Consider the following 23,347-nt stretch of genomic DNA (forward strand, 5'->3'; position numbering starts at 1 on the left):
CCTAGCCACAGACTGAATTTGAAGTAGTTAATGTGTTGGGTGTGCTGCTTCCTGAAACAGTGTCCAGGAAACTCTTGCCCCTCCCTGATGCATCGTAGTGTTGAAAGTCATCAGCTTTGAGCCTGAGATCCTAGAGCAGTCAACACTGCTGCAGGTGTGGTCACTAGGAACAACAATTGGGTCCACCAGCTCCCACATCATGCACCTACAACACATCACCCGATCCTGCAGCTCTACTTAATTTCATTTGTTGTAATCTGGATTGTTTTGTTTAAGAAAACTAATACTATATAAAAACACCTAACCACGAGAAAATCTGCAGATGCTAAAAAAAACACCCTTACCTGCTACTGACCCTTACCTCCTTGCCAAAGCCTTGGTTCTGAGATCAAATATGCAACCCAAAATCAAGATAGAAAACAACTTAGAACTTTTATCATTTATAATCTAAAATAAAATCAGCCTGAGAAAATGGTGTACTGGACAATATATTGAAATATGATGAAATCGGAATCTGAGACTTGGAAGAAAATCCTCAATATATTACACATAGTTCAAGCAAATAAATTGCATAATTTGCTACCATTATTTCTTGATTAATATTGTTAAACATGCTGGTATTTATTGGATTTGTGCACCCCCAAAGGGTCTCATCCAAAATGTTGACTGTTTATTCGCCTCCATAGATGCTGCCTGATTTGCTGAGTTTCTCCAATGTTTTGTGTGCGTTGCACAAGATTTCCAGCATCTGTAGAACCTTTTGTGTTTGTGCCTCTGAGTAAAATCTTTAGAATTGCTATCTATATTTGCATGGTAAAACAAAACTGTGTACTGTGTTCTATCAAGCAAATCATCAGTAGTTTAGGCACTATGCAAGACCACAAATTACAGAATACATCCAATTTAGCTTACAATTTTGCACTCCAGTAGCTGTGGATTGTGCAGATTTGAGTCTGTGGCCATTTGGTTTATGCATCCCCATCCATCCCTCCTCTTAATGATCTTTAGGGAATTTTCCTCCTTTAAATCAGGAATGAAATACATTTCTCCTTCCCCGAAAGGCTTTGATGTTGGCTTTTGAAATGGAAATTGGTATCTAGCAGATAACACCAGCATTCAACCTATGTAAAATTTATTATGCTGTGAAACACTGGAGAAAGGATCTACACAATTTATACAAAAATTACACCAATAACCAGATGAGTTTTAAAATTATGAAGTTGTGGGTAAAATTGACAATTATTTTTTTTGAAGAGTAAACAAATTACACAAAGCCTTACCAGACAGTGATTAAGTAGAGATAATGGGATAGATTTCTGCATTTGCCAGGTGCCCTGAACAACACTCAAAATAGTCGATAAAATCTCATTACAGCATTCTTCACTAGTTAAAAGTAAAAGAGTGAGGCCTGTTAAATGTGCACAGTAAGTCAGCCAAGTTTTGGAATAAGCACACAATCTTCCTCACTGAATCTCTTTCATATTTTCTAAAGGAGGCTTCTTGGCCTTGTTCTATAAGTGTCATCTTGTATACACCTAAACGACTAATAACTTAATAGAATGAAGTACACTGTTTTGCTTTAAAATAAAGATTATGCTTCTAAGGATTTAAATCTTGGGCATATCATGGATAACCCCAGAAAACAATAGTAGCCAAGTTTGATGACCTTGTGGTCTATAAGGTCATCAAACACAACAAAATATGAGGGTATTCCTTGGCTGGAAGGGAAATACCAATTTGACTAAAATTATTAATTTCTAATTTTGATTTTGTAAAGTTCTTATCCCATTCTTCCCCTCAATTAGATACAGAAGATAGCTCAGCCTAATGCTTTGTTTTTAGCTCCTGTTTGTTCCTTAATTACCTGCTAGTAGTGTTGCTGATGTTTCATCATCCCAGCAATACAGAAGTGTGATATAAACATTATTCATACTCTGTTAGTAAAATAATAAATCTCTGTTTACAGTCGTTCCAGAATTGAAGATGCCAGATTATATGCTGCCCAGCACTTTGTGAAGAAATAATACAATTGTTGGATGCGTTAGAATAAAAACAGTATCAAAACAAATCCAGAGAAGAAAAATGCCACTGGTCCAGACCACCGTAAGGAGCTTTTACGCATAACTAGCACAACTAAGTTTCCATTTCAGAAGTTTATTAGTTGAAACCAGGTACAGTGTTCAAATACTGGTTTCACCAGTCTGACAGAATCAGCCGTTACAGAATTTGCTGTTCCTCCCCAAAAAGTCAAAAGAAAGAAAGGCCCAACACTATAAAAAAGATACAATTCCATTTACAAGTTTTTTTTGCTATTACAGTTCCTGCAACATGGATATTTACGCAGAATACTATAACGACATCAAGACATCCATGCTAAAAATAAACTGAATTTGACTACTACAAACTACTGAAACCTATGCTATTTTATACAGATCTAGTTAGAACTATAAACAAAGCTTTAGTCAGAAATGTCGACAGCAAGGTGGCTGCGTGTTGTTAGAAGTCACGTCTGTGGTACAGCTCTGGGTCATAATACTTGGTAACTACAACTCTATTGGCAAACTTTCTGCCTGTTAGTGCTTGCATTGCTTTTTGGCAGTCTAGAGGAGAGATGAATTCTACAAATATCTGTTGAGAGGAAAAAAAAGTTAACAGTAAGCCATATGTACTGTATTCAAGACATAATATATAAGCAAGTACTGCAATAAAAGGCTGCCCTGCTTCAAAATGAAACCTAGAGCTAGACCTCTATATTACTAATTGCTGTGGTACCGAAACATGTGCTTATTTGCATTTCTCCTGTTTAACTGGAATGTCCATCAAGTCATGAGAGAGAAGTTGGCCAGAATTGATTGGAATAGATCACTGGCAGGGATGACACCAGAGCAGCAATGCTTGGAATTTCTGGAATCTATTCAGAAGGCACAGGATATATACATCCCAAAGAGCAGGAATATTCTAAACACAAGATGGCACAACCATGCCTAATGTGGAAAGTCAAAGCCAACATAACAGCCAAAGAGAGGGCAAAAATTAGTGGGAAGTTAGAGAATTGGGAAGCTTTTAAAAACCAACAGAAGGAAGCAAAAAAAGTCATGAAGGTAAAGATAGAATTTGAAAGTTACGAGGATGCCGAAAGTTTCTTCAGATACATAAAGTGTAAAAGAGAGGTGACAGTGGGTATCGGTCCGCTGGCAAATGATGCTGGAGAGGTAGTTATGGGGGACAAGGAAATGCTGGACCAACTAAGTATTTTGCATCAGTCTTCACTGTGAAAGAAACTAGTAGTATGGTGGAGGATCCAGGTGTCAGGGAGCATGAAATGTGTGAAGTTAGCATTACTAAGAAGGTTCTTGGGAAACTTAAGAGTCTGAAGGTAGATAAGTCAACTGGACCAGATGGTGTACACCCCAAAGTTCTGAAAGAGGTGGCTGAAGAGATTGTGGAGCTTTTAGTAATGATCTTTCAAGAACTACTAGATTCTGGAATGGTTTTGGACGATTGAAAAATTGCAAATGTCACTTCACTCTTCAAGAAGGGAGAGAGGTAGGAGAAAGAAAATTATAGGCTGGATAGTCTGGCCTCAGTGGTTGGGAAGAAGTTGGAGTTGACTGTTAAGGATGGGGTTTTGGGGTACTTGGAGGCACATAATAGTCTGTAGGCAGCATAGTTTCCTCAAGAGAAAATCTTACCTGACAAATCTGTTGGAATTCTTTGAAGAAATAATAAGCAGGATAGACAAAGGAGAACCAGTTGATAATGTGTACTTGGATTTTAGGAAAGCCTTTAACAAGATGCCACACAAGAGGCTGCTTAAAAAGCTATAAGCCCAAGGTATTACAGGGAAGATTCTAACATGGATAATTTAGTGACTAATTGGCAGGAGGCAAAGAGTGGGAATAAGGGGAGCCTTTTCTGCTTGGCTGCCGGTAACTAGTGGTGTTCCACAGGGGTCTGTGCTGGGACCGACTCTTTTTTGTTATATGCTAATGATTTGGATGATGGAATTAATAGTTTTGTTGCAAAGTTTGCAGACGATACAAGGATAGGAGGATGGGCAGGTAGTTTTGAGGAAATAAGCTCAGAAGGACAGACAGATTAGGAGAATAGGCAAATAACTGGCAGTTGAAATACAGCGTCAGGAAGTGTGGTCATGCAATTTCTTAGAAGAAATGAAGGGTTTACTTTTTCTAAATGGAGAGAATACAAAAAACTGAGGTGCAAAGGGATTTGAAAATCCTTGTGCAGGATTCCCTAAAGATTAGCTTTCAGGTTGAGTCTCTGGTGAGGAAGGCAAATGCAATGTTCACATTCATTTCAAGAGGACTAGAATATAAAAGCAAGGATATAATGTTGAGACTTGATAAAGCACTGCTGAGCAGTTTTGGGCCCCTTATTTTAGGATGTGCTGAAGCTGGAAAGGGTTCAAAGGAAGCTCATGAAAATGATTCCAGGTTTAAATGACATCATATGAAGAGTGCTTGGTGGCTCTGGGCTAGAATTCAGAAGAATGACGGGTGACCTAATTGAAACCTATCAAATGGTGAAAGGCCTTGATAAGAGTGGATGAGGAGCGCATGTTTGCTACAGTTGAACAGTGTAAGACCAGAGCACATAAACTCAGAATAGAAGGACGTCCTTTTAGAATGGAAATGAGGAGGAGGAATTTCTTTAGCCAGAGGGTAGTGAATCTGTGGAATTCGTTGCCACAGGCAGTTGTGGAGGCCAAGCCTTTATGTATATTTAAGGCAGAGGTTGATAGGTTCTTGACTGGTCAGGGCATGAAGGGATACAGGGAGAAGGCAGGAGATAAGGACTGAAAGCAAAAATGGATCAGCCATGATGGTGTAGCAGACTCAATGGGCCAAATGGCCTAATTCTGCTCCTATATCTTATGGTCTCACAGTCTTATATAAGTAATTTGCAACTGCTACATCAGTGCATGTAGACAAGGCTCAAGTCTCTATTCACCTTTTACCTGTAAAGATAACTAATAAAGGGAGCTTGCCCTATTAACTTAACCCCTCCATCTTGGATCCCCAACCCAACGCTAAGTATAGTGTTTGTTGGGGAAGGGTGGAAGATGAGGAAGGAGGAAGAGTAAAATCCATGGACCTGGCTACAGTTTGCATCTAAGACCAACTTTTGTATCTATTGAGCATGAATAATCAAGGAAATCCTAGTCACTTGTTCAAAACAAACCCCAATTATAAAGTTAAAAACCAGAATAAAAATAATAAGCATATTCTAAACCAAATATTAAATCAAAATTTAAAATGACTTTGCTTGGTGATTTCAACTTCTCTGATATTAACTAGCATCTCCTTAGTGCAAACGATTTAGAATGGACAGAATTTGTTCGATGTGTGCAGGAAGAATTCCTGAACTGGGATGAGGCAACAGACCAGGTCAGGTGTCAGATCTATTAATGGGAGAACATTTCAGAGATAGTGTCCACAACTTCCTGACCTCTTGGTGAGGAATAGGAGCAAACGGTATGGGAGAGTATTTAAAAACGCAAACACGAGGAAATCTGCAGATGCTGGAATTTCAAGCAACTTTTGTGTGTGTTGGGAAAGTATTTAATTGGGGCAAGAAGAATTATGACAATATTGGGCAGGAATTTAGGAGTGTAAATCTGGAAGAAATGTATTCAGGGAAATCCATAAATGAAATGAGGAGCATGTTTAGAGAGAACTTGCATGGCCTTCTGGATAGGTTTGTTTATTGAGGCAGGGAAAGGATGGTAAGGTGAAGGAATCACAGTTGACAAGAGATGTGAAATACCTGGTCAAGACAAAGAAAGAAACTTACTTGTTTAGGAAGCATGGATCAGACAGGGCTTGAGAGTTACAAGGTAGACAGGAAGGCGCTGAAAAATGGACTTAGGAGAGCTAGAAGGGGGAATGAGAAGGCCTTGGGAAGTAGGATTAGGAAAACCCTCAAGGCATTCTACTCCTTCAAGTTGATCCCCTCCAAGCTGACAGCCAAACTTCGCCAGCTTGGTATCAGCTCATCCCTCTGCAATTGGACCTTGGACTTTCTGACTCACAAGATTCCAGTTAAGTTAGACAACCTCTCCTCCTCCACTCTCACCCTGAACACTGGTGTGCTGTGTTGCTGTTGTGTGCTGAGCCCTCTTCTGTACTCCCTTTTCACCTATGACTGCATTCCTGTACATGGTTCTAACTCCATAATCAAGCTTGCAGACGACACCAAGGTGGTTGGCCTGATCAGAGGGGATGACAAGATGTCCTACAGGGATGAGGTCCAGCACCTGGCCACGTGGTGTGCTGACAACAACCCGGCCCTTAACACCCAGAAGACCAAGGAGATCATTGTGGACTTCAGGCATGCTAGAAGCCACACTCACGTCCCCATCTACATCAACAGAGCTGTAGTGGAGTGTGTATCAAGCTTCAAATTCCTTGATGTCCACACTTCCGAGGATCTCACCTGGTCCCTGAACTCCTCCATCCTGATCAAAAAGGTGCAATAGCGCCTTTATTTCCTCAGGAGCATCAAGAAAGCTCACCTCTGTCCCAGGATACTGACGGACTTTTACCACTGTACCACTGAGAGCATACTCACCAACTGCGTCTCAGTGTGGTATGGCAATTGTCCCGTATTGGACTGTAAAGCACGCCAGCGTGTGGTGAAAACTGCCCAGTGGATTATTGGCACCCAATTGCCCACCACTGAGAACATCTACCGTAAGCGCTGCCTGGGCAGAGCGAAAAGCATTATCAAGGATGCATCTCACCCTAACCATGGACTTTTTACTCTCCTCCCATCTGGTAGGCGCTACAGGAGCCTCTGCTCCCGCACCAGCAGGCACAGGAAGAGCTTCTTCCCTGAGGCTGTAACCCTGCTGAACCTCACATCACAGCGCTAAGCAGTATTGCACCCATATCGTACTGTCTCAGTACTTTTATATTTGTGTGCTGTAGCACTTACTTTTTATTCGAAGTTATTTTGTAAATAACACTATTCTTTGCATTTCTGGTCACATGCTAACTGCATTTCAGTGGCTTTGTATCTGTACTCAGCACAATGACAATAAAGTTGAATCTAATCTAATCTAATTATGTGAAGAAAATGAGGATGACTAGAGTGAAGGTAGGACTGATAAGGGTTAGACGAGGAAATATGTGCCTGCAGGTGGAGGAGGTAGGGGAGGTCTTTAATGAATATTTTGCTTCAGTGTTCACCAGGGGGAGTGACTTTGATGTTCGTGAGGATAGTGTAAAACAGGCTGATATGCTTGAATATGTCAACGTTAAGAAAGAGGATATGCTGGAACTTTAGAAAGAACATTTGGAGATATCCCCGGGTCCAGATGCCATATACCCCAGGTTACAAGAGAAGCAAGGGAAGACACAGCTGTGCTTCATGACTAGGTGTTCCATCTCTTGTCAGCTATGGTTCCATCACCTTACTATCTTTTCCCTGCCTCAATGGGATTGTTGGGCCTTTGGCAATGATCTTTGCGTCCTTACTAGCCACAGGGGTAGTACCGGATGATTGGAAAGTAACAAATATTATTCTTTTGTTCAAGAAAGGGAATAGGTATAACCAAAGGAACTATAGACCAGTGAATCTTGTTTCAGCGGTGGACAAATTATTGGAGAAGATTCTTAGAGACAGGACTTACAAGGAAACATGTGCCTGGGGACGTAGGAGGTAGGGGAGGTCCTAAATAAATCTGCATTTGCAGAGGCATAGTCTGATTAGAGATAGTCAGTATGGTTTTAAGGGGTAAGTCATGCCTCACGAGCCTGATTGAATTCTTTGAGGATGTAACAAAGCACACTGATGAAAGTAGCGTAGTGAATGTGGTGTATATGGATTTTAGTAGGGTGTTTGACAACTTTCCCCATGGTAGGCTCATTCACAAAGTCAAGTGGCATGGGATCGAGGGAAACTTGGCTGTATAGATACAGAATTGGCTTGCCCACACAGCAGAGGGTGGTCGGAGATGGAGAGATTTCTATCTGGCAGTTGGAGACTACTGGTATTCCACAGGGATCTGTTCTGGGACCCATAATTCTTTGTGATTTTTATAAATGACTTGGAAAAGGAAGTGGATGGGTGGGTAAGTTTGCAGATTATAGAAAGGTTGGTGGAGTTGTGAATAGTATAGAAGGTTGTAGTAGGTTACAATGTGACATTGACAGGGGATGCAGAGCTGGGCTGAGAAGTGGCAGATAAGAGTTTAACCTTGAAAACAATGAAGTGATTCATTTTGGAAGGTCGTATTTGTTGGCAGAATGCAGGTTTAATGGCAAGATTCTTAATAGTATAGAGGAACAGAGGGATCTCGGAGCCCATGTCTATAGACCCTTCAAAGATGCTGCACAAGTTGATAGGGTTGTTAAGGTGGTGTATGGTGTGTTGGCTTACATTAGTTAGGTGACCGAGTTCAAGAACTTTGAGGTAATGTTGCAGCTCTCATTAGACCATATTTGGAATATCGTGTTCAGTTCTGGTTGCTTCATTATGAAAGCTTCAGAAAGGGTGCAGAGGAGATTTACCACGATGCTCCCTGGATTCGAGAGCATGTCTTATGAGGATAGCTTGAGAGAGCTAGGGCTTTTCCCTCTGGTGAGGCGACTTGATAGAGCTACACAAGACAAATAATGCATAGAACGATGGCCAGAGACATTTTCCTCAGGGTGGAAATGGCTAAAACAAGGGAGCATAATTTTAAGGTGATTGAGGAAAGTACAGGGGGATTGTCAGAGTTAAGTATTTTTTTATAAAAGAGAAAGGCGAGTGCACAAAACACCCTACCAGGGGTGGTGTACAGGCAGATAGAGGCATTTAAGATATTCTTCAATAGGCACATGGATGATAGAAAAATGGAGGGCTACATAGCCGTTAATGGCTAGACTGATCTTAAACGTCGTGGGCCAAAGGGCTTGTACTGCGCTGTAATGTCTATGCTTATCAACTCGACACGCAGAGTTAAGAAAAATGTTGCGATTTGAAAATTAAATCGAAGTGCCATTCTTTTACCTTGCCACAGCCAGGCACTTCTAATCCATCCAGTGGACGAGGGATTTCAATCGATTTCACAGTTCCATATTTGCTGCACTCTTCTCTAATATCTTCCAAAATTTCCTCATACTCTTCATCATCAATAAGTTCGTCTGGTGACACCATGTTTAACAAGCAGAGCACATCAGTGGGCAGCCCTGTGTTCTGAACTTGCATTGTTGGAAGGCCTGGTACCTGCACGGTCACTGGTGTTTGAATAATAGCATTCTGCACAGAAAAATAAAAATTTTAAATCAGCTGTCATCTCCACTTTCCTAGCTGTCCACCACATTACAGCAGGTGGGTGGGAAGAAATATTCTCTATTTCAACTACTGAATATTCCCAGTAACATTGCTCAAAATAGAAAATGCTGTGTTTCTGTTGGTAAAGATCCATTGAAAAACATTTCATTGTATGAACTAAATTTGTACTTCCAATCAGCTGTACAATATATAGTATTTTTGGAAGCAAGTGGATTTGATTTACTATCACATCAAGAATTGTTACATTAAACATCGACTGTTTTAATTGCAAACCAAAACAGTGTACTTAAAAACAATGTTTTTACCCACCAAAATGACAAAGGCGAAAATAAGGCAAAAATATTGATGGTAGTATATTTAGCATCAATAGATACAATTGTGTTCAGGTAAAAAAATATATCCATGGTGAATTGGAAGTGGTTATTTGCTAACATTAGGAGCTGCTCAATATACAATAGTCTTATATTGCAGCTGAGCCCCATTATTCTACCAAACTCTTAATGATCACTATCCTTCTGTGCTCCAAAGAATTGAAGCTTCTCTGATCTCATCACATAACTGGTATACCATACACTGTTTTATTCCTGATAACCAATGAAAGATATTCATACTTGTTAGTCAAAACAATTAATTCTTAAGTTGAAGTAGTAAATAAGATCTCTCACTCTCTATGCGAGTGAACTTGCATGAAGTTGACTTTTCTTTGTGAAAAATCTAGATTAAAAGTATGCTTGGCTAAATTAAAGGACTTTTTTGAAAGCATTGTTTCAATCACAAATAGAAGTAAATAACTTTCTGTAGGAAGGAAGGTCACTGAGGCAGATGCTGGGCTTCTTCAAATGAAGAATAAAATTAAGTGCTCTGGATTAGTTTTAGATTTTTCCAGCAAGGAACTCAGATATTGCGCAGCATTTAGCACAACGGTATTTCAGTCTGGGGTGTTCCAAAGTTTGGAGCTTAATTCCGGCCCAGTCCGTAAGGAGTTTGTACATTCTCCCCATGACCACATGGGTTTCCTCCGGGTGCTTTGCATTCCTCCCAGTTAGTAGGTTAGTAAGTTGTCCCGTGATTAGATCAGGGTTAAATGGAAGCGGGGGGCAGGGGAGGTTTGCCGGACAGTGCAACTTGTTGGGCTGCAAGGGCTTGTTCTCTAGATAAAATGCCACCTTCTGGTGACAAACACTCATAGGTTCAAGATTCCATGAAAGATTTACCAACAGTCTTAAATGCAGATGCTGAAAGTCAATACCTGAAAATAATGTCTGCAAAGTGAAGGTGACTGTGAACCTTCTGAACCTTACAGACCCAAAGCTTTCAGATTCCACTGGGTGCTGAATCAGTTGACTGCAGTCAAAGTGTTGGGACATGTATAATTAAGTTCCTCTGTAGTTTATGAAAGGAAAGCAATGAGTTCCACTAGCGATTTCTAACTAGTGACTTATAATGAAAGCAGACAGTCTGTGGACCTCAGGGTAGCAGATAGAGGAATGTATTGAAGATGAGGCAACAATCATGAAAGCTTTTATAATTACCCACAAGAAAGAATTCAGAATGAATAAGATATTAAGACAATTGCTTAGAGACAAACTCACAGAAGCCAATTCAACTAACAAACCAAAATCATCACAATGGGTTGCTGATTTCCTTTATGAACTGATTACTGATTCTGCTCAACATACAATCAATGAATTACATTCATGAAACTCATTTAAATTTATCTGGCATTCAATGTTATCAACAAATTGTAAAATTTAAAATACCCAAGTAAACCAAAAACTGATTCTATACAGGTACACGTGCACCATTGAACACTTCATAATGTTTAATATATGAACTGGGGGGTAGAGTTATCAAGAGTTGGTCTAGTTTGTGCCCAAATAAATCTATGTCTTGTAGTACAACTTTATCACCTGCAAGCCAGGTTCCACTTACAAGTTATGATTAAAAATCAGACCTATCACATCCAACGACAATGGATTTGGAGCAGTAATGAATTTAATTTAAAAATTTAAAAGCAAAAGGTAAAAAAAAATGCAGACGTGAACAAAATTTGTTGACAGAAAGAGATAGAAGCCTAATACGGGGTAAACATCCTGGGGTACAAGTACAAAACCGTTAATATTTTAAACTATAATTTAAAATCAATTACCGGGTTAGCATTCTTCGCACCAACACTGGCCCTTTGTACTATAAGCTTCTTATCACCAAGCTGCATCCCATTCAATCCTGCAATAGCCTAAAGAGAATACATATTATTTAGGATAGGCAGGCAAAAAATTCTTGGTTAAAAAAAATCCATGAATTGCATCAGTTTTCTATTTTTAAGAATACAAGAGGCTGAAAACAATCATAAGTGTACATAATGGGGAAGATCTCTGTGGTACAAAACATTAAATGTGTGCTTTTTAAATATTCTAGTTTACAATTCCATTAAATATTAGAAATTGTTTTATTCCTAAGGCTTTTACCAGTCAATTGATTGAATACCTGATGATTCTGAAAAAAACTCATGCTCTAACAGAAACAGTTGACTGCAGCACCGTGAGCATGAATTGTATTTCACATGTCAATTAGTTTTAGACAAACAACAGTTCTCTTTAATTTTTCACTTCCCCATTTTAAATTCCAATTCCCTAGCAACACTCTTTATATTAAACCTACCAATAAGCAAATAAATGTAACTGTGGGCTCCTCTGCACTCAGCAAGGAACAGCTGGTAGGAAGTAGACATACCTGAAGCCCCTGGTGGAGACCCAGCAGAAAACTGATGAAACTCATCATGCTTATGGTTGGCAGGCTTGAGTGTTGGTCTCCACAGAAGTTTAAGCCTGCAACCAGAGATGCAATGTGATCCCAGGCTGTAAGAACCAAACGGCTGGCTGTCACCAAGCTCTCCTAGAAGCCAATGACTAAGGTATTCCTTAGGACAGTGGTCCCTTTACCTGTGGCCCACGAGATACTTGCTACTTCATCTAAACAGGTCTGCACTCACAGTTCTTCAGCACAGAAGAAACAGAAGTGGGCAAAGCAAGAACGATTGGCATGATGGCAGTGCTCAGAGACAATGCCTTCAGAATTAAAACTACTGGCCATAGAATAGTAGTAGTTTATATTATTAGTTGTTGTAGCATACAAACAAAGTGTAGAGTCTGGTTTTCTGAAATAGCTGCGCGGGAACTAAATGGCCTAGACTTATTTTAAAATATTATTCTTCTGTTAGTACTTGTACCCTACATATCCCACGAAAAAGTATGGAGAGAATCCATGGTAACCCTGTGAATGTGGTCATCCATCCATAAACATTTCCTCAAAGTATGAGCAGATGGAATACAAAAACTGAAAAGGTCCAGTGTCAACAGGTTAGCACCATCTGCTTCAAAGGAGTTATTTCCAACTGTGTTATATGTCAGCATTCATGCAGGTTGTAGTCAGCTGAAACACAGCTTGTTGACCAAAAGCAACAGAAGTGAACTGACACAAAAGCAAAACACAGAGCATGCACAGCACAGTTGAAAATCTACATAAACCACACAAGCAAGTGCTGAAATGAGGCGGGAACCAAATAATTGGAGTAAAGCACAGAATCTTCCCATCTAAATGTTCAAAAAAAGGTAGGATGCCAAACAAGAGTATTTTTGCATCTGCAGCACCAAGGGAGAAGCATGCACAGCATGAAAACAGGCACATATATTAAGGAACTACATATTCCTTAACTTGGATATATTCTATATGCTTTAACATGGCAAAATAATGTTCTTACCTTTTATTTGGTACTTCCCAATTCATCATTTGGCCTCGTTTCCATAAGAAATTGTCTCCAAACTGCCACTATCCCTGACCCCAGTCAACTGAATTCCACAACTTTGACAACTAGTCATGCCATTGGCACAACTATGTCAATTTTCCAGCATGATATTACAACTTCTTTCTCCCCCACATGCAAGCTCACTAGTTTGTGGCCCACACTTGAGTAGCACAGCTTACTTTCAGCAACTTTATATACAACCATTTATTCAAAATATGATCTTTAATTATATTCATTTGGTTGCCAATCTGATTGTCTGCGGCAATTCTGGTAACATATACTGCCAATAATAATTTGTACCTGATCAGTAACATTGACATCCACATATTCACAGAAGGCATAGCCCTTGGACAGAGATGTTGCACTGTCCTTCACTAGGTTAAAAGCTTTCAGTGGACCAAACGAAGTTAGAAGTTCTTTAACCTGTAAGCCAAAGCCAACAGCAGAACAATGAATTAGAATTTATTCAGAACCTGTTAAATTCCATTTACTGTAAAAAAAAAATCCTAACTCGTATCAAAGCTTGGGATTATTGTGCTTTAAAGTTTTCAGAGACAGGACATAAAATGATGGAGCAGCTGATTCAAAAAACCATTTCCACCATTAGTCTAACTGCAATTGGATTGTTGCCTATTAAAATATTTCAGTTATATGTAGATAACCAAAACTTTAAGAACAAGTCTTAGGTCAGCTCTGAGCAATCATAATCACAGCAAATAAAGTTCCAGCTATTCAAAGCAGCAAAATCAAACACCTATTAATGTTCCACATTTAACTTTGTTAGCACAAATTCCACTTTGAGGAAAAGATTCAAAATGATAAAAATACAACCAAGAGTTGGCCACAACTAGCCTGCACACGATAAACCTCTTGGTACTAGCAATTATATTTAAAAAGATTTACCAAACAATCATGTTTTTATTTTAATCCAAGTATTTCTACGGCCTCTTAAATTAATGAATTTAGTAAGAACTAAAAAATAGGTATTCTATTGTGGAAATGGAAAATGGACACTGCAATTCAGCAAGCTAAGTGACTTTCAAAGCAACTGTTACTCCCATCACCTCTAACTCCAGCTTATGCTCAAACCAAACATCTAATCTTTTCTGACCCCAATATTCTGTCTTTATTCCCTCCTGTACTGCAACCATTAACCTATATCAACATTAATTCAGTCAACTAATATGCCAATACTAAAACATTAACAATACCACTGGAATTCACATCAACAGGCAAGAAATCCCTATGCAGAACATGTGATCAGAGGCCACAGATCTGTTTAATTGGATTGCCTATTCTCAATGTTTTCTAAATTCATAACCATTTCATGTAAATGAGACTATATTTCTGAAGGAAAACCTAAACAGTTTGTTTTAATTTCACTCTATATCAAAAAAAAACTGGCTTCTTTAACTGAAATAGCTACATTTTCTAATACTTATGACAGTTGCAACATTCCCAAAACAAACTGTCAGCAGTTGGACTCGAGAGTTTGCTGCTTCCATTCTTCTCTCAAAATTTCAACTCACTGAATATGTTAAATCTGCAGACAAGTGAAAAAAATTGTTGAAACATAAGCAATTATCTGAACGATAGGAAGGTTGTCTATTCTGAAGTTACCAGGCTGTATACAAATGAGAATTAAACAACAATTAAAATATAAACCAACAATCAATTCTTAAATTTGTCCTAACTCTCTGTAAGCATGGAATCTCTTTCCCCATATTGTCATTGCCCCAGGTGGCCTTTAAGGAAGTAAGTATCTTTGTAATTATTCTGATCTGGTCACAAATTTTAAAATGCAAGAAAAAGGTCATAGACAAAGAACCAATTTGATTTTATTTCAGAAAATTATTATTTAGAAAGTGCTTTCTTTTCTAATTAAATAATTCAAGTCCCAAAAGTATCAAAATAAATTATCCTATAAAAACTGAAAATGTAGGCAAATGCCAATTTTTTTGTCCTCCTAAATAGATTTACTCATGCCTCCAACTCCCTCCTCTACATCTAATTTTTTTTAAAAAAACCTCAGTTCTACAGAAGTGTGGAAAACCTGAATTCCAGATGCAATTTCTTTACTTAAGAAAAAAAAGATACTGATGTTGTTTCAGGCCTGAAATATTAACCCATTGAGGACAGTTTCACAATTTAATTGTAGAATTAAAGAATTAAAGTCATTATGCTCTGGGCATCTAATTCTTGCCATTTTAAGTTGCATGATTGGAAAGTGACAAATTCATGAAATTAATCAGTATGTACTTAACTTGGTTCTCAAAGGGTTAATCATTTTAGTTCGTGGAGCTACTAAGCTCAAAATTAAAAACAAAGGAGAAAGAACACTGTTGAAACAATCTTCAAATACAGAAAAATGGTTGGAGAAGAAGTCTTACCTCCTACAAACACATACACCATAGGTATATATGTACTACTTACACCACAACTTTTAGTGGTTTATTCATTTGTACCAAGAACAAATTAACTTGTTTTCTCTTTTTTTAGGTTTACCCTCAAAGCCAGCAAATGCTCTCAGGAAGGCTGGGCAGGTTCTAGAGTTGAGGGAAGAGCACAGTAGCTGGCTCCGAGGGTATCCGAGTGCGGGACATGAGCTCTTACTTGCCTTGTCTTACAGGTTGGCATGGCAGCAGTAGATCAGTACTACTGAACAAACTATGCGCCAAGACTTACGATCTTACAGGCCCCTAGCTGGGGACAAAGTGGGGGAACAAAAATGAAAGAGCCATGAGTATCAACCAGCAGTGACTACAAAGGAGTCAGTATAATACTGGCTCACAAATTTAGAATTAGAAAGCAAAACTCCCTGTTCTCAACAAACCGTGCATTTCAGACTTTCTAATGTTGAATATTCAATTACAGATTTAATAAAATCAGTTTTTCCAATTGATTTCTCCCCCCAGTTTAGGTGAGTGTTAAGATAGTTGATATAGATTGCTAAAAAAAAATCAAATGCCATCATGGATCACATCAAGTTTTTACTGTTACAAAATTTGATATCTAACAAAAACACAATATGATTGGAATATATAGCTTAAAGATGCTATAAGTACTAAGAACTGACATTCATTTCTGAAAAAAAGTTTTCAAAATTATTGATGCAACGCACATAGATAAGGGCTTGAAATTAATATCGATGTAGTAAATTTTATATGGAAGAGCAAACAGTTTTGCTTTTGAAAGAAAAAAGCCACTCTATCAGCCAATCAATAAATTTTACCAAAGGTGAACATGAAAGTTTTAGGCTTTAAAGTCAAGAACTTTTAAATGATTTATTTATAACATCAGCCATAATTAGTTCATCTATCATCATGGTTGATGTAGGTTTAAAAAAAACTTACAACTTGCTTAAAGTTGGTAACAATTTTTTAGATGTTTCACTGCTAGTATACTCAACTGGATTCAACAGTTAATTTTAAGCTGTTTTCTTTTAGCTTAAAGAAGACATTTTAATTAGGAAAACAACTTGATATGACCCGTCAAAGGCAATTCTACTGTAAAACCAAACTTGAACTACACAAATTTATTTACAAAGTGTTTTAAACACTGCATATCATAAGGTAGTAAAGAAATTGACTGTAATTGCATCTCACCTTTAAGAGCCGAACGGTTTAGGAATCTAAAAACCTGTAAAAACTGAACTGCTGTGAAAAGAAAAAGGGGCTAGAACAAAAAGCTTTACCACTATAAACAAAAAGGCCAACTTGGTAAACTGAAAGTTTACAATTCAAAATACCTGCTCTATTTTACAACCAAAATTGAAATACCAAACAGAAAAATCATAAGCCACATCCAATTGTCCTAAATGAATAAAATAAATTCCTACAAAGGGGAAGAAAGGCCCTCTTAGGATGCAAATTATCTGCAGGTAATGTTGCTACAGAATGAATTTCACTTTCTTGTTTCATTTGTGGTGGTGGTATTGCAGGTCTGGATCGTTAAGACATTCTGTCACCCTTCAGCGGCCCGAACTGCTTTTTCCCCTTGCTGCAAAAAGGAAGTCAATGAAGTTTGCTGATTTTGTTTAGTTAGGGTTCAAATCCTCAGCCAGCCACTTTATGTGATCAATATATTCACAGAAGCAATTTCATTTATTTAAAAATTTCAGGGAGGAAATGAGGAGAGGGGTTTGAGGAGGAGAAAGAGCAAAAAAAAAGCGCTATTATTGATACCAAAACAGGCAATGACAATCTGAATCACTCATCTTCATTGCAAAGCAGACGACCACTGTTCAGTGTTTTGCCCAGGAAGATTTTCTATATTAATCCATGTTAAATCCTCTCAATAAAAGGTCTGGCCCAATGACACTGATAAGAACCTTAAAGAGGTTTAAAAAAATGTCTTCAAAATTTTCAGTGGAAAAAGCTAACACTCCTTCAATAGTCAACCAACTGCAACAACCAAGTGAGCAGCCATGTTTGATTAACGGTACAAATTAAGGCAGCTTTGGATATATGATATCAAAGAGGAGGAAAAGCAGAACAATATAGTCAGCTTTCTCCAAGTGGGTTGTATCCGTAGCTACCTGATCATCATTGAGGTAATTGGGCAAACCGCCAATGAATAGCTTGTGCGGAGAATCTGGAACCACCGTTGAGACAACACCTAAAAGAAAGATAAGAGAAACAAATGTTGCAATTTAAATAACTTGAACCAAAAGCAACAAGGAAAGTAATAAAAATATCTTAAAACAAAAAGTAAGTATTGGAATCACACAAAGCATCCACTTTGTGATGGGTGGTAAAGCAAGAGATTCATAAGATCTATATCACATTACTACTTGATGAAGACATGCTGCAAAAAGATGCAAAGTAGCCACCAATGAAGAGTGAGACAATCTGCTTCCCATTGGTGCATAAGTGCAGCTGCAAATATGATATTATCATGCTTGTGGTTCATGTCAGCCATCACTGGTCCACGAATCAACTATTGGGGTACAAAATGTGCATCTTAATTGGAGAGGGGACAAAAGGGTTCAGATAATGGACCTTTATGTTTTGCCTTGAAGGAAGAAGGTAAACGTGGAACACTTAAGAAGTAATTGTTGCAAGTTTCTTAATTTAATGAACTCACCCCCTTTTTTGAAAAAAAAACAAACAAAGCAAGCCACATATGGGTCAAAGAAAAGCAGAAGCATAACTGGAAAAACCTTCTAACTTACAGTATTGCGAATGTGGCCCTAGTAACATGTGCACGCTCCCAGGCTGGCAAAGAATCTTGCTGCGCCAGCTGCTCCAAACCAGAACATAAAGACTCTGCAGGTTTCCAAAATCCACAAGTGAGTGAACTTTAACAAATGCAGGGATTAAGAACTGGTGAGCATGGAAAGAGATTAAAATGAAGATAAAGTAGAGGGGAAAAATATTTATAATGAAAAAAAGGAAAAAAAAATGGAGCAAAAGTGAAGGTGAATTCTCAGTGTGTTCTACTATCGGCCCCCTGCTCATCCATAAGACAATCTATAACTGTTTATTGTTAAAATGGCAAACCTTAAAACACTGGAAGCCAATGATTTTTACATTCAATTTAAACATTATCTGAACCCATTTACTATTATTACTGAATTGGTTCAATGTAATTTCACATCATTTAAAAAAGCAAGTATTGAGTTGAATAATAGGTAAATTTCTGCATGACTTAGTTAAACATCAATGCATCCTTAGCCAATTCAGACACCAAGCAACTCACTAGATTACAGTGCTGCTAGTGAGATTGACATTTACGATATTCCATCTTTCAGAACTGAAACAGGCAGAATCAATGGCCTCCTGTGATGGATGCCTTAGTACACAAGTCTGAAGTACAATCCTGGCTGAATTCTTAACCATCGCATATACACCCCCCGCGCTCTCCCCGCCTCCCCCCCCCCACACCATCAACCCCAAACAAAACTTAAAAGTTACCGGCTGCAAGAACAATGTATAACATTCCTCGACCCAAAAATGTCATTTCTGATGTTAACATAAAATTTTCCTCTTTTCAGGTTGCAACTCAGAATGTCTATGCATTCGAGTACAGTGACCGAGATTTTCATCCACAGAATTATATTTCTGCCGTGCGAGTTCTGACACTGACTTTCTTTGCATATTGTTTATAACAGTATCTGCATTTTTTAAAAATTTTGTTTTGTAGGATTTTTTTTCTCAATTTTTGCCAACAAATAGCATTGCAAATAACATTTTGGTGTCCTGGCATTACATCAGATACATGCAGTATACTTAAACCTGCAAAGGAAGTCCAGCACACAGATGTTGCATTTTTTGACGGACCTGGAACATGGAAAGAAGGTTGCTCAGACATGCCTGGCAGAGGTTGGTAATCATGGGGACGTCGGATCTTCAAAGATTGACCCTGGAAGATGATCCCATCGAATGCCATGGCTTGTGTAGTTTCATCAACTGATCGGAACTACGAGAATTAGCAATATTACAATGAAGAGAAAAACAGTTCAAATTGAACTAAATAATAATAAAATGCTGCATCCTTTGCTGAAGCAAATCTTCATTAAAATATTACACCAAATTCATCCTCTTAAAATACCAAAAATAATAATGCAAAACTCAGGGAGAAGTGAAACTGGAGGGCAAGTCAAGCCAGCCTCCACCTCCGCTCCATGTGTTAACAGTTTCAAGACCAGCATCGCTTGAGATCTGGAAGTTCTTTGCCTGGCTACCTTTTACAGTTGAATATTTAATTTAACAATCAAAAATAGAAAGTAATGGAATTCTTACATTAAATGTAGAAGTTATTCTATTAGTTATATAGAATGAATATACTGCACTCACATAATTGTTTATTAATTCACTGACTATGAATCTTTCACCAACTATCAAGGTGTACGTATAATGTATTATGAGCCAAAACCCTAAACTCAAGTGTTTAGTATTTTTATTCCATATTTGGCCATGTTTATTTAAAGTTATTCAAAACTGTTCACATCTATTCGATAATAGCATCTTTACCAACCAAACATACAATGACAAAAGGATTGTTATAAAAATAATTACATGGAAACGAAAATCACAAGTTTACCTCAAGAAAAGCAAAATTTTTATCTTGGTTGATCTGCACAGCCAACACAGGGTTCCCTGGAGCCTGTGACAACCCAGCAAGGCGCATCTGAGCATTAAAGAAATCTGCCATGGCTTCCTAGAAGGTAGAAAAGATCACTGATTGGCACTAACTCATGTGCAATGGAGATTGCATTTCTACATTCTGACATGTTACTGGCATGATATTAAAATCAATGGCAGTTTAGGGTTCTACTAAATTCATACAATTCTATCCAATTAAGAATGAATTGGGAAGATTCCACAATCTGGAATTCCTTCCCCCAATTCAGTCTTTTCGACACCACCCTTTCCAAATTGCAAGCTCAACAGCAGCAGTCCTTCCTTCAAGTTCAAGTCCCATGACTTAAGCACATTAATCTAAACTGACACTTCAGTGAAGTGCTGATGCAATGCTGTCAAAGCCACGTTCCTACTAAGGCCTTGCCAAAACCCACGCTATTACTGAAAAGACAGGAATTGTGCTGTGGTTAATATTATCCTAATTTAAAACTAATGAACAAAATCTTAGAATCACAGAATTGCATTGCATGGAAGCAAGGCATTTGACTCAACTCATCGACACCCAAGAATGGGCTCCCTTTCACATAAACCTCATTACTCTGTGCTTGGTCCATAGCCCTTTACACTTTTAGAAGTGCTATCAGTGAACCAGCTTCAGCTGTGAATTCCAAGTACCTACCACTCACAGAGCTCTCTGATCTGGGGAAAGTTTCCAGCCTATATCCTGATAATATTATATTCCTCAATCATCTCCCTTCTCATCTTCCTCCAAGGAGAGAAGACTTTGCTTCTCTAGTCTCTACTCATAAACTGAACTGCTCCACTGCCCTCAATATCCTGGTGAATCTCCACTGCACCCTCTCCAGTACTCTCACATACTTCCTATAACTGTGATCAAAACTGCACATAGTACTCCAGTTTGACCAAGGTTTTAAAATTCCTACTTCTGTGTTCAGTGTCCTTTCCAATGGAAGTACCCTGTGGGTCTTCCGAACCGCAATATCTATCAGTGTTGTCACCTTCAAGGACCTATGGACATGCACTCAGAGCCCCCTCTATTCCACAGTACTCCTGAATACCATACCTTCATGATATATATCTTAGCTTCATCAGTGCTCTCAAAATGAAACACCTCATATATGTCATTTTTAGCTTGGCTAATTTCATATCACATGAATATCTCTGCTGCCTGAGACAGCCTTCCACACCATCAACAACTCTGCCAATCTTTGTGTTGTCTGTGAACTTACCGATCTTGCCTCCTATGTCGAAGTCTGTCACAGGCTTTACCTTCCTTCCTTTCCTGAAAGAAGGACCATATTTGCTGCCCTTTGATTATTTGGTATCTGACTGGTGTCAAGCAAGGATTTAAAATCTTAAACAGAGCCCTAACAAATACTCATAATTGCCTCCTGTAGCAACTTAGGATAAATTCCATCTGATCCTGTGAATTTATCTATCTTCTGCCAAGACATGAAGTAATCATGATTTATTACTGGGAACTTGCACCAGACGTTCATCTAACGCTATACTGAATTCTCCAACTACAAAGCCTGACTTATTTGTAAATCTATATACTAAAACTCTCATGCTCTGTCTGAGACCTCCAATTAGCGCAAGCAGTGCATTACAGCAGTACTTTTTTTTGGCTAAATTGAATTAAAATGCGCTAACTTACAGAATGCAGACAAAGTTCAGGGTTATATATTCATATAAAATTGCTCATTCGCAAAAATCAACAGGGTCATTTCACCCGAGAGACGATCCGCCATCATGGAAATCAGGACGCGACAGCTCGATGCATGCGCATGGCCAGTCTCAGCAGTGACACCTATCGGAGCAAAAGGGCAGGGCAGTTCTATTTCGAGGGGTCACATTCTGCTAATCACCATCAGCATGTGCAGGATTGGGGCAGATCTAACTGCCACCCATCAATAAGAGGTAATTAAATCTTATTGTAATGATGTACTTCGAGACACCCATAAAACCCTTTGCTGCAGTCAAAGGATAGTGGTGACAATATCATGTCCATTTAGGACAGCACCAACCACATCATCAAGAATAATCAGCATCCTTTGGTGTTACTGCTTCGTATCTTCTATCCAGCATTAGGGTAAAATAAGTGGTCAGCCTAATTATGCCACGTGGAAAGGGAAGGGGGACATTCTGGTCAAGCGATGACGCCAAACGTCGTCCGGAAGCGGCAAGGAGAGGGAGAGAACAAGAATCGGATGAGGCCAGGGCCGCATGACTCCAGGATCAAACAGTCAGGACAAAAAAAGAAAAGAGAAGAGACAGAGGAGGAGAGGCATGCACGTCTCCTGGATCAGAGACAAACAACAAACAGCAGAAGAGATGAAGAGATGGGGGATGAAAGGGTTGCACGTTTCCAGAAGGACAACGAGAGGCACAAGGGTGGCAGATAAACCAGAAATAATGCCATCAAAAGTGTCCTTCGTTAAATGAGGAGGAGCTATATTTGCCTTCCTATGCGTCGTTCTTCTTTAATAAACTGAGGTTTTCTACTTCAGTTTCCAAAGCAAAGTGATACCGATAGCATTCAGGAAAATTTAATGTTCATTCTAGTCACATCAGACTGCACTACCCTTCTCCCAAAGGGTGCCCCAATGGGTCACCCCGTTGTCTAGTAGCAATGAAAAGTATTCATTTAGGCCTTTTGTTCCACACGCACATACTGTTCTTGTTGTCCCTAATGGTCCTTATTTTCTCTCAGGTTATTCTTTTGGCCTTATATAGTAACAGAATACCTTTGGATTTGTCTTAGATCTATTTACCAATGATTTCTTGTGATATTTTTTGCCTTCCTAACTTCCATTTTAAGCACCTCCCTACACTTTATACACTATTGACAAGGCTTCCCCTTCATTAGTTTCCTATACTGATTGTATGCTTCCTTTTTTATCCTTTTTATCCAGCCCATAATATCTCTCAACATCCCGGTTCCCTAAACTTGTTACCCCATTTCAGGAATATGTTGGCCTGGAACTCTTACTATTTCTCCTATGAATACTTCCCAATGCGTAGATATAGACTAACCTGCAATTAGATGCTCCCAATCTCCCTTATGTTAATGAAATTGGCCTTACTTCAATTTAAGACCTTAATTATTGGTTGGAATGTGCTGCCAGGGGAA

The 23,347-nt window shown here is 38.7% G+C and overlaps 2 protein-coding genes across 3 annotated transcripts in view; one reads left to right on the plus strand and one right to left on the minus strand.

Moving 5' to 3' along the window:
- Nucleotides 1-2,102, plus strand: part of LOC134336622 (protein phosphatase 1 regulatory subunit 7-like) — a 170,862-nt gene extending 168,760 nt beyond the window's left edge. Inside the window, exon 18 of the mRNA XM_063030965.1 lies at nucleotides 1,967-2,102. Coding sequence (XP_062887035.1) covers nucleotides 1,967-2,024 — 58 coding nt within the window. The 3' untranslated portion in view covers nucleotides 2,025-2,102. The remainder of the gene's footprint in view (nucleotides 1-1,966) is intronic.
- Nucleotides 2,103-2,152: 50 nt separating this feature from the next.
- Nucleotides 2,153-23,347, minus strand: part of LOC134360177 (splicing factor U2AF 65 kDa subunit-like) — a 49,898-nt gene continuing 28,703 nt past the window's right edge. The window contains exons 5-11 of one of the 2 annotated variants that reach the window (XM_063074213.1): nucleotides 20,153-20,269; nucleotides 19,390-19,528; nucleotides 17,646-17,725; nucleotides 13,409-13,531; nucleotides 11,453-11,539; nucleotides 9,019-9,267; nucleotides 2,153-2,628 (exon numbers count right to left, since the gene is read on the minus strand). In XM_063074213.1, coding sequence (XP_062930283.1) covers nucleotides 2,497-2,628; nucleotides 9,019-9,267; nucleotides 11,453-11,539; nucleotides 13,409-13,531; nucleotides 17,646-17,725; nucleotides 19,390-19,528; nucleotides 20,153-20,269 — 927 coding nt within the window. In that variant the 3' untranslated portion in view covers nucleotides 2,153-2,496. The remainder of the gene's footprint in view (nucleotides 2,629-9,018; nucleotides 9,268-11,452; nucleotides 11,540-13,408; nucleotides 13,532-17,645; nucleotides 17,726-19,389; nucleotides 19,529-20,152; nucleotides 20,270-23,347) is intronic. The other variant, XM_063074214.1, reaches the window with a different exon arrangement.

This window comes from Mobula hypostoma, chromosome 22 (genome assembly GCF_963921235.1).
Source record: "Mobula hypostoma chromosome 22, sMobHyp1.1, whole genome shotgun sequence".
Classification (NCBI taxonomy): domain Eukaryota; kingdom Metazoa; phylum Chordata; class Chondrichthyes; order Myliobatiformes; family Myliobatidae; genus Mobula; species Mobula hypostoma.